A 12,028-nucleotide genomic window follows, 5' to 3' on the forward strand; every position below is an offset into this window, starting at 1 on the left:
TTTTCATTTCAGGGGTTTTAATTAAATTATGTCAATTTAGTCGCTAAGATTTCCTCTCAAGCATCCAGTTCATTAAACCGTCTCAGTGTTTGATTCCCACAGCGAGTCCTTAGTTTGGGCGGCCGAGGAGATGAGAGCAGCTGCTGAGGAAATGTTTGAGGTTACGTTAACAAAGTGATGAACAAAGCTAAGCTATGCTAACTGGCTTTCCTGGACGGGGCCGCCTGTGGAGCTGGTTGACAGTTGCCTTTTGTATCTATGCTTCTTTTTCTATGTCTGCTTCTGTCTCCTTGAACCCCAGTGGGCCTCAGCAGATGGCCGCTCACACTGAGCCTGGTTCTGCTGGAGGTTTCTTCCTGTTCAAAGGGAGTTTTTCCTCTCCACTGTCGCTACAAGCATGCTTAGTGTGAGGGATTGCTGAATAGTCAATGAGTCGATGCAATCAGCTGGTTTTCCTTAGATAGAAAACTTTGAATCAATCTGACTGGATGATCTGGTTGATCTGGATCTATAAAGTGACCTGAGATGACATAATGTGAATTGGAGCTATAGAAATAAACTGAATAGAATTGAAAGCCAAATTTCCCAGAAATTGGACTTTTATCAAGTTTATGTGTCATTAATTAGATAAGTTTTTTTTTCTTATTTAATACGATGCATCATTTGTGTATTAGTGGGTTTTAAAGTTTAGATTCAGTCTCATATCATTGAACGGCACAGATTCTCTTTATATCTTTATTTTATCTTTGTTTTATAGTTTTTAGAAATAAAACATCCAAAGATTAAAAACTTTGACCTTAAAAAATATACTTTAATAAAAAGGAATCTTTGAAGGTAAATAGAATAATCCGAAACAAACTCGCAGTTTAGGATAATGAAACTTTTTAATTCAACTTTAAAAAATAAACCTAGGTTATAAACCACACGGTAAACCCAGCATTATGGCTGCTGTGGGATTCTGTGGTCGTGTCTACGGAAGCCGTGTGGGGTCAACCGCCTCTGGCTCTGCACTGTTTACTTGATCCGTGGTGATGTGAGGATGAAGCGGCTAGCTGGCGTGGCTTTGGGGTGAAGGAGATGAAGGGAAGGGTCGATCAGAAGAGGTTTATTATCATGAACCTCCGTCTGTTTGACACCGACAGCCGCCGCTGCTTCTCCCCTGTTCGCTGAAAAAACGGCTTTTACGCTGCGGCGGTAGCATAGCAACAGGCTAACAGGCTAGGCTAACTAACGCTTTGGGTTTATATGCAGGGTAGGCTATGCTAGGCTAAAAACAGCCAGGCTAGGCTAATAGCAGCTAGGCTAGGCTAATAGCAGCTAGGCTAGGCGAAGGGCTGCTGTTTGTGCGGAATAAAGATGGCCGCCTTTTCAAACTGCTCTTTCTTCGCTGCCGGTGCTGTTCTCTGATCTCCTCCGCTTCCCTCTCGGTCGCCGCTCGGCGGACAGCCTCGCTTTCTAAGGGTCTAACGGCTCACAGTCTTCGCGGGCCCCGGGATGGAGCCGGGCGACTTGCGAGAAAGCCCCGCTGGCTCTGGGGGCTCGGATGTGGGGGACTGGAGGGAGGAGACCCCCGGCGGTGATGAGGGGGAGGATTCAGGGGTGATTTCTATCAAAACCAGCGGAACCAAAGCAGAAGCTGCGCTCATTGACGGCAGCGATGAAAGCGGCCATGGAAGAGCCGCGGTGGAGCACCTCCACAGCCCCTATGAGGAGGAGCTGGACCCCCGGATTCAGGTGAGACCAGCGGCCTCTGGGCTTCCTGTTCACCCCTCAGATCTCTGGATTACCTCCCTGTTTTAGCTGGTGATTATTGCCCTAAATGTAAATCATAATAATCTCTTAATCCCGCTGTGATCGCCAGGTAGCTGAGATTAGCTCCCATTTAATCCCTGCTGTTGTTTTTGATGCATTCAGGAGGAGTTGGAGCAGCTGAATGAAGCCAGTGCAGAGATCAACAGGCTGGAGCTGGAGCTGGATGTAAGCTCAGATTATTCTCATTAGATCATCTTAGATTATTCTATGGCTTAACCAAGAACCACAATTAATTCAAATGCAATTAACTCATCTATCAATTATCTAACGTAGTTTATCATTGTTATAATCTCACATATGGAGCTAGAACTACTTTTATTTATATATTGTCTTGTTTTTCCTCCATTAAAAGCTTTTATTGTTTAACAGTTATTTATATTAACAGCAGGATTCCAGTAAACCATCATAAACCACCAATCAGTTCAATAAAAACAGGCTTAAACCCTAAACTTCAGATATATCTACATCCGTTAATCTGTTTCCCAGGTAGACCACAGGTGTGATGAGCTGAAGGTGATTAATGTTTTCCACTGTCGGTTTTAGGTTTGCTGTAGGAACGAAATGATTCCAGGTTTGAGGAAAATTTGCCCTCAGTTTTCCTTTTAGTTGGACCAGAATTAGGAATCTAATTCATTATATGATCAATCTGAGACTATGGAGGTTTATAATCCAGTCAACAGCTGATACTGTTGAACCAGTTTAAGGTAAAAAAAAGCATGAAATCTGAAACCCAGCGTCATGTCTGTTGGTTTCCTCCATGCTGCTGATCAGGCAGCTCAGCTTCATCCTAACAAACGGCTTTAGTTGAACAGTGAGAGGAATGTTTGGTGGAAACTGAAGCAGATGTTCTGTCTGTAACCTGATCTGCTCTGAGAGTCAAACTGCTTTTCTTCTCCTGCTCCGCCCATGAAGGACGCCAGGTCTGCCTACAGGAAGATCCTGACGGAGTCGGCCAGGAAGCTGAACGCTCAGAGCTCTCAGCTCGGCAGCTGCATCGAAAAGGCCCGCCCGTACTACGAGGCCCGACGCCTGGCGAAGGAGGTACCGATCAATACTTCTGCTCTTTAATGGCTTCCGTTTGCTAAGTGCTGCTGAATCAGGCGGCCCTCATGCCACCGCTTCCTGCCGGATCCCAGCTCCTGTTCAGAGGAACGGCTCCGGCTGCAGGGGTCAGGAGAGTCGGAGGTTCTGAAGGACCAGCTCTATTATCTGCTGCTAGAAGGTGGAGATCAGGAGACTTTCTCAGATGCTTCTCTCTTCCTGGTTGGTTAGCAACCAGGAATCGCTGCTGATCTGGACTGAGGGCCGTCAGCATTACATCATAGAACAGTTTTATATTTATGTCATTATTAGAATAATCCATGAAACTATCTCAGAAGCAAACATGTTGTTCTGGCTCAGCGGGCCTGAAGGTTCGGTTCCTCTGTGATCAGCAGCTCTTCCTCCTGTCTGTCTGCTTCCCTCAGGCCCAGCAGGAGACCCAGAAGGCGGCGCTGAGCTACGAGCGGGCCGTTTCTATGCACACCGCTGCCAGGGAGATGGTGTACGTGGCAGAGCAGGGCCTGATGGCCGACGGGAAGAACACGCTGGATCCCACCTGGCAGGAGATGCTCAACCACGCCACCTCCAAGGTAAACGTCGTCTCAGATCAACCCAGAAGCTTCAGGATCTGCTGGTTCCTGAAGCTTCGTTCTGTGGAGACCTTCCAACCCAGATGTCCTCACCGTCTGTCCCGCAGGTGAACGAAGCGGAGGAGGAACGCATCCGCAGCGAGAGGGAGCACATGCGGGTCACGCACGCCTGCCAGGAGGCGGAGGCTCGGGTCCAGACGCTGCAGAAGTCCCTGAAGAGGGTCATCCTGAAGTCCAAACCCTACTTTGAGCTCAAGTCTCAGCTCAACCACATCCTGGAGGTAAAGCGGCTCCTGGTTTTTGTCTTTGGGGCCGAGCTGAGTTCGGTTCTGGGTCCGTATTGAAGCAGAACCCTGTTGGTTTCCTGTCCGACTTCAGGAGCACAAAACCAAGGTTCTGCAGCTGGAACAGAACGTGTCCAAGGTGAAGACCCGCTACTCCATCGCTCTGAGGAACCTGGAGGAGATCAGCGAGGCCATCCACGCTCAGAGGGGGGCCGACCCGGCCGAGGGGGGGCCGGCCTGCGCTGGGCGGAGCCCCCCTGTGGGAGCCGAGTCCGACAGCAGAGTTCAGGAGGGAGGCGTCGCCGCCGCGGCTGGGAGGGGCGGGCTGGAGCAGGCGGACCGGTACAAGGAGCGCGCCGGGTCGGACTCGCTGTCCGTCTTCAGCCTGCAGACCATCGCCTCCGACCTGGAGAAGTACGACTCCGTGGAACATCTGGGGAACCTCAGCGACGTGGGCAGCGTGACCGGGGACGAAGGCGACAAGGAGCGAGACGGGGGGGGGCGCCATGAGCAAACGGGACAGGCTGATGGAGAGCAGAACCGGCGCCAAGGAGCGGCAGCAGATCTTCTCCAAGCAGCACCACAGGAGCTTCAGCTTATGAGCTCAGCCCAGAACCGGACCCAGGCGGTTCCATCGGCGGGGGGGCGAGCTGAAACCCTGACCTGACTGACCCAGTTAGAGCAGAACCTTCCAGAACGCTTCTCTAGCATGAAGGAGCAGAACTTTACACGCTTGTTTTATTCCAGCGCAGCTGATCTGATGACCTCAGACGCCGTTTCCCCCGCAGCGGCGTCAGAGCCGATCCGCTGTGAGAGAACCGGGTCACCCGGAGGAAAGGACACGGAGCACGCCTCGCTCTCCTGGCTCCCGCTGCAGGAGAGCGAGGCGTGTCTGAGTCCGGGACGCACTTCCAGCCAGTTAATTTAAAATCCTCAGATTAGTTTTATTTAAATATTGTTTACATGTTTTTTTGTTTGCCTTAAACTGAAGCTCCTGTGGTGACTTGATGTGTGCCTTCACACTTTCACTTTTCTTTCATTTAAAATAAAGCAGCTTGTAAATGTTTGTAATAATTTAAGATGGAGAATATTTAAATGTTGAGTTTCTGACAGTTTAGATGTTTAGATCACCGTCTGGATGTGACGCACTGCTTCCTGTCATCTTCATCATCTTCATCATCATCAATAAACCCGATCGTTACCTCCTGATTCTCCTGACGTCTGGTTGATCTGATGTTAAGGTGAAGCTACAGCCGCTTAGATCTGCTCTGAATCACACTGAAGACCCAGAGCTGAGGGATCCCACCTGCTGCGGATCTATACTAGATCTGCTCTGATTCACACTGAAGACCCAGAGCTGAGGGATCCCACCTGCTGCGGATCTATACTAGATCAGCTCTGACCAGGCTCATCCAGACCTGGCTCTGAGAAGGTTTCTGCTGTTCCAGTTTATCTACATAAAGCCGTACGATTATAGGGAACCGTGTTTCATTCACACCAAAGGACAAAATAATCTGACGGATTATCTCATAAATACTAGATCAGTTTCTCGTAATCATGAGATAATCTGTCTGAATTTTTTTTCTTTGGTGAATTCAATACGATTCCATATAATTACGCACACTGTACGATTCTTTGCCCTTTTCAGGCCGATTCGCCAGTCGTGCTTGAATTTTCCTATCAGGCCAACTTCCAGCCTGATGGTGCGTGGTGTAGTGACCAGGGGGGGGCGATCAGCCTCTAACGACCCCCCCCCATCAGGAATCGTAGGTCAGGAGAAAATCCAACATGGTTGAAACTCAGTCGGCCGTCTTAAGGTGGTCGTGGGTAAATCTCTCAGTGGGCAAACAAGGATTCTTCTTCTTCTTCCTCTTAGATGTAAACCCAGCAGCATGGCGGGGGGGCAATGAGTGAAATGGAGTTCTTTCTGTCAAACTGCCAGACCGTAGTAGCCACGTTAGCTCAGCCATGTCTTTGTCCAAATACGTCGTCTCCTTTTCTTTTTAGGGCTTTCAGCACTAAATCGCCCAAATATCCAAGGCAGCGCGTTTCGCTCTAGTGAGCTTCATGTTCCTCTGCTACTGGTTTGGCTTCAGATAGACGAGTCCCAGTAGCGCCACCTCACTGCGGAGCTGAGTCCCACCTGGTTTTTAGACATGAGCAGGTAGATCGCATCAGAGCGTCGGGTCGCACAGCGTGAGAACAAACATGGGGAGCTGAGAACTCGCACTGTACAGCAAAGCATCGCGAGCTGTAGCTGCGTGCAACGATTGAAAATAATCCAGTTTATGCCCGGCTTAAGCATAAACCTCCATTCCACCTGAAAAGTCCCCAGCATAATGCTGCCACCACCACTCTGAGAGGGGATTTATAAACGATTCTTAGTGGTTTAGTTCCAGACACCTGTTTCTACCAGAGCGTAGAATTATGTCCATCAAACTATAATCATTTATTAAAGCGGTTTTTCTGATTATTGATGAATGTTGAACTTGTTTATTATTACTTATTAACGCCCTCTGATATAAAAGCATCTACTGTACTGCTGTATAAGAGGACCCTTTGTAAAGCAAGAGCAGCATACTTCTCATTAATAGAGGAGAATAAGAATAATCCTAGATTTCAATTCAATTCAGTTTATTTATATAGCGCCAAATTCACAACACATGTCATCTCAAGGCACTTTACAGTTCAACCAGATCAAATTGATACAAAGTTTTCTATCTAAGGAAAACCAGTTGATTGCATTGACTCATTGACTCAAATACAATCCCCCACACTAAGCATGCTTGTAGCGACAGTGGAGAGGAAAAACTCCCTTTTAACAGGAAGAAACCTCCAGCAGAACCAGGCTCAGTGTGAGCGGCCATCTGCCGAGGCCGACTGGGGTTCAAGGAGACAGAAGCAGAGATACAAAAAGCAGCTGTAAAAGGCGGCCCCGTCCAGGAAACACACAGCCAGGCAGACGAGCTCCGAGGCAGCTCCCATGCCAGAGGACGAAGAGAGCACATCCACTCAGTCACGGTCAGAGAAACAGGACCACACTGGAAAACAGGCCGATCTCCAACATCTATTAACAAGGGTGTTGATAGAAGCAGCACAGCTGATATTTTTTTCCAGGATGACGTCACAGCCAAACAGGAACAGACGAGGCAAAGCTACTCTGAGGAAAAGCAGAGAGAGCAGAAGGTTAGAGATTGAACTAACAGATTCTGCAGAATAGGAGAACAGAGAGAGAATGAAGCAGAATGATGAAATGGGGGTCCCTATGTCCTCCAAAAGTCTAAGCCTATAGCAGCATAACTATAGAGATAGCTCAGGATAACCTGAGCCACCCTAACTATAAGCTTTATCAAAAATGAAAGTTTTAAGCCTAGCCTTAAAAGTAGACAGGGTGTCTGCCTCACGGACTAAAACTGGTAGTTGGTTCCACAGGAGAGGAGCCTGATAACTAAAAGATCTGCCTCCCATTCTACTTTTAGAAATTCTAGGAACCACTAGTAAACCTGCAGATTGAGAGCGAAGTGCTCTGTTAGGAACATAAGGAACAATCAGATCTCTGATATCAGATGGAGCTTGGCCATTTAAGGCTTTATATGTGAGAAGGAGGATTTTAAATTCTATTCTGGATTTAACAGGAAGCCAATGAAGAGAAGCCAGGATAGGAGAGATATGATCTCTCTTTTTAATTTTCATTAGAACTCTGGCTGCAGCATTTTGGATCAGCTGAAGGCTTTTAACTACAGTTTGTGGACTTCCTGATAGTAAAGAATTACAATAGTCCAGCCTTGAAGTAACAAATGCATGGACTAGTTTCTCAGCATCACCCCTGGACAGGATATTTCTAATTTTTGCAATGTTCCTCAGATGAAAGAAGGAAATTCTAGAAACCTCTTTGATGTGGGATTTAAATGACAGGTCCTGATCAAAAACAACACCAAGATTTTTTACTTTATTATCTGAAATCAGTTTAATCCCATCCAAATGAAGTGACTGGCTAATCAGTTTCTTTTTCAGAGACTCTGGTCCAAAGACTATAACTTCTGTTTTGTCTGCATTCAGAAGCAGAAAGTTAAGAGTCATCCAGGTTTTTATGTCTTCAAGACATGCCTGTAATCTATGTAATGGGTTAGCTTCATCTGGATTTATAGACAGATATAGCTGGGTATCATCAGCATAACAGTGGAAATTAATCCCATGCTGTCTAATAATTCTACCAATTGGGAGCATGTATAAAGTAAAGAGAATTGGTCCTAGCACTGATCCCTGTGGTACTCCACAGGTAACCTTTGAGCGTGTTGAAGATCTATCATTAACATGAACAAACTGAATTCGATCAGATAGATAAGATTTAAACCAGTCTAGTGCTGTTCCTTTAATTCCAACAAAATATTCAAGTCTTTCTAAAAGAATATTATGGTCAACTGTATCAAACGCAGCACTAAGATCCAACAGGACGAGCACAGATACAAGTCCATTATCTGAGGCCATGAGAATATCATTAGTGACTTTCACCAGAGCTGTTTCAGTGCTATGATGAGCTCTAAAGCCAGACTGAAACTCTTCAAAAAGTTCATTATGGTGGAAGTGATCGCAAACTTGTTTGGCAACTACTTTCTCAAGAATTTTGGATAAGAAAGGAAGATTGGATATAGGTCTATAATTGACCAAGTCATCTGGGTCAAGAGACGGTTTCTTAAGCAGAGGTTTAATTACAGCAACCTTAAAAGCTTTAGGTACATATCCCTGTAACAGAGATAGATTAATCACATCTAAAATGGAGGAGGAGATCAAAGGGAATACCTCCTTAAATAACCTGGTTGGAACTGGATCTAACATACAAGTTGAAGGCTTAGATGAAGACAATAATTTTGCTAATTCAGAGAGTTCAACTGGATCAAAGCAGTCTAAACCCGGTTCAGATTCCATGACTACCTCAGGTACAATCGCGGATAGAGGAGTGCTTATGATCTTATTTTTAATAAGATCAATCTTATTTATAAAGAATCCCATAAAGTCATTGCTGCTAAGAGCAGGTGGAATGGACGGTTCAACAGAGCTATGGCTCTGGGTGAGTTTGGCAACTGTATTAAAAAGAAATCTAGGATTATTCTTATTCTCCTCTATTAATGAGGAGAAGTATGCTGCTCTTGCTTTACAAAGGGTCCTCTTATACAGCAGTAAACCATTTTTCCAGACTAGGAAGGACTCTCGCAGGCCTGTGGAGCGATATTTTCTCTCCAGTTTCCTAGCATTTTGCTTCAAAGTACGCAGCTCTGCATTAAACCAAGGAGCAAGCTTTCTATTTTTAACGGTTTTCATTTTCAAAGGAGCTGCGTTGTCTAAGGCAATACGCAGAGAACTAGCAACCCCATCAACAAAATCATCAACCTGTGAAGGGGAATAAGCTAAACTTTTGCACTCTGCAGCACTGCTCAGCGACACAGAGAAGAGAGAAAGTGAAGCAGATTCTTTAAAATTTATAACTGCTCTATCTGATAAAGATCTACTAAAATTGAACCTTCTTTTGGGGGAGGAGAACTCTGTTAAAGTAATCCTGAAGGTTATTAGAAAGTGGTCAGAGAGGACAGGGTTGTGAGGAAATACTGTTATTTCTTCACATTCTATGCCGTATGTCAGCACAAGATCCAAAGTATGAAGATGAGAATGTGTGGGACTATTCACATTTTGAACAAAGCCAATAGTGTCTAAGATAGCATTAAAGGCTGCTCTTAAGCTATCGCCTTCAATGTCAGCATGGATGTTAAAATCTCCCACTATGATGACCCTGTCAGTATTTAATACCAAATCAGAAAGGAACTCTGAAAACTCATCTAAAAATTCAGAGTAAGGACCTGGTGGACGATACAAAGTTACAAAAAGAAGAGGTTTTCTTGCTTTGAAATTTGGATCAGGGAAATTAAGGGTTAAATGTTCAAAAGAGTTGTAGGTATTAACTGTTTTGGGAGTAATCAGTAAGTCAGACTGGAAGATTGTTGCTACTCCTCCTCCTCGCCCAGAACTTCTGGGGATGTGAAAATTTAAATAGCTTGAAGGAGTTGCCTCATTTATGCTCACATAATCCTCTTGCTGCAGCCAGGTTTCTGTAAGGCAAAACAAGTCAATGTGATTATCACAAATCAAGTCATTAACTAGTAGACTTTTAGAGGAAAGCGATCTTATGTTAAACAGACCGCATTTAATTGTTTTAACTTTTTCCCCAATTTGAGTTATTTTGATTTTAATTAGATTATCATGATTTACTCCTTTGGGAATCTTTGCTAATTTATTAGATTTTGGTCGTGGGCAAGACACTGTCTGGATGGAGTAAAGAGTGGGTAACAGTAGAGAAGCTGCAGAGATGTGTGTTAAACTACAACTCTGCTTCCTGGTCTGCACCCTGGGTGGTCAGGGTTTTGGAGGACTAATAAATGTGGCCAGATTCCTAGAAAGAAGAGCTGCACCATCCAAAGTGGGATGGATGCCGTCTCTCCGAATCAGACCAGGCTTTCCCCAAAAGGATTGCCAATTATTAATGTAGCCCACGTTGTTTTCAGGGCACCACCTAGACAACCAGCGGTTGAATGACGACATGCGGCTAAACATGCCATCACTGGTCAGATCAGGGAGGGGACCAGAGAAAATTACGGAGTCCGACATTTTTTTGGCAAACTTACACACCGAAGCAACACTAATTTTAGTGACCTCCGATCGGCGTAACCGGGTGTCATTACCACCAGCGTGAATAACAATCTTACTGTATTTAACCTTATCCTTAGCCAGTAGTTTCAGGTAGGATTTGATGTCGCCCGTTCTGGCCCCCGGCAAACATTTGACTATGGTCCCTGGTGTCTCTAATGCCACGTTTCTGACTATGGAGCTGCCAATCACCAGAGTGGGCTTCTCAGTGGGTGTGTCACTGTGGGTGTGTTTCTTTTTAATCCAGTTGCCAACCTCACCCAGAGCCATAGCTCTGTTGAACCGTCCATCCCACCTGCTCTTAGAAGGAATGATTTTATGGGATTCTTTATAAATAAGATTGATTTGAATTAATAATAACTTTGATCTCCTCCTCCATTCTAGATGTGATTAATCTATCTCTGTTACAGGGATACAGTTGTGGTCAAAAGTGTACATACACTTGTAAAAAATCATAATGTTATGGCTGTCTTGAGTCTTCAATAAGTTCTACAACTCTTATTTTTCTGTGATAGAGTGATCGGAACACATACATGTTTGTCACAAAAAACAGTCATAAAATTTGGTTCTTTCATAAATTTATTATGGGTCTGCTGAAAATGTCACCAAATCTGCTGGGTCAAAAATATACATACAGCAACATTAGTATTTGGTTACATGTCCCTTGGCCATTTTCACCGCAACTAGGCGCTTTTGGTAGCAATCCACAAGGTCCTGGCAAGCTTCAGGTCGAATGTTTGACCACTCTTCTTGACAGAATTGGTGCAGTTCAGCTAAATGTGATGGTTTTCTTGCATGAACCTGTTTCTTTAGCACTGTCCACGTGTTCTCAATGGGGTTTAAGTCAGGACTTTGGGAAGGCCATTCTAAAACCTTAATTCTAGCCTGGTTTAGCCATTCCTTTACCACTTTTGATGTGTGTTTTGGGTCATTGTCTTGTTGGAACACCCAACTGCGCCCAAGACCCAACCTTCGGGCTGATGGTTTTAAGTTTTCCTGCAGAATTTGGAGGTAATCCTCCTTCTTCATTATCCCATTTACTTTCTGCAAAGAACCAGTTCCACTGGCAGCAAAACATCCCCAGAGCATAATACTACCACCACCATGCTTGACAGTAGGCATGGTGGTCCTGGGATTAAAGGCCTCACCTTTTCTCCTCCAAACATATTGCTGGGTGTTGTGGCCAAACAGCTCAATTTTTGTTTCGTCTGACCAGAGAACTTTCCTCCAGAAGGTTTTATCTTTGTCCATGTGATCAGCAGCAAACTTCAGCCGAGTCTTAAGGTGCCTTTTCTGGAGCAAGGGCTTCTTTCTTGCACGGCAGCCTCTCAGTCCATGCCGATGTAAAACACGCTTGACTGTGGAGACTGACACCTGTGTTCCATCAGCTTCCAAATCCTTGCAGACCTGCTTCTTGGTGATTCTTGGTTGACTCTTGACCATCCTGACCAATCTCCTCTCTGCAGCATGTGATAGCTTGCGTTTTCTTCCTGATCGTGGCAGTGACACAACTGTTCCATGCACTTTATACTTGCGTATAATTGTCTGCACAGTTGCTCTTGGGACCTGTAGCTGCTTTGAAATGGCTCCAAGTGACTTCCCTGA

General features: G+C 45.2%; 1 protein-coding gene across 1 annotated transcript; it reads left to right on the top strand.

Moving 5' to 3' along the window:
* The first annotated feature begins 967 nt into the window (after positions 1-967).
* On the top strand, positions 968-4,936 carry sh3bp5la (SH3-binding domain protein 5-like, a). Its single transcript, XM_038307680.1, is given in 7 exon segments — positions 968-1,734; positions 1,915-1,977; positions 2,725-2,853; positions 3,279-3,443; positions 3,551-3,724; positions 3,822-4,217; positions 4,219-4,936. Coding segments are annotated over 7 exon segments (1,278 nt in total). The 5' UTR covers positions 968-1,494; the 3' UTR covers positions 4,330-4,936.
* The last annotated feature ends 7,092 nt before the right edge of the window (positions 4,937-12,028 follow it).

This window comes from Cyprinodon tularosa, unplaced genomic scaffold (assembly GCF_016077235.1).
Source record: "Cyprinodon tularosa strain WSP-4 unplaced genomic scaffold, ASM1607723v1 ctg618, whole genome shotgun sequence".
NCBI classification, from domain to species: domain Eukaryota; kingdom Metazoa; phylum Chordata; class Actinopteri; order Cyprinodontiformes; family Cyprinodontidae; genus Cyprinodon; species Cyprinodon tularosa.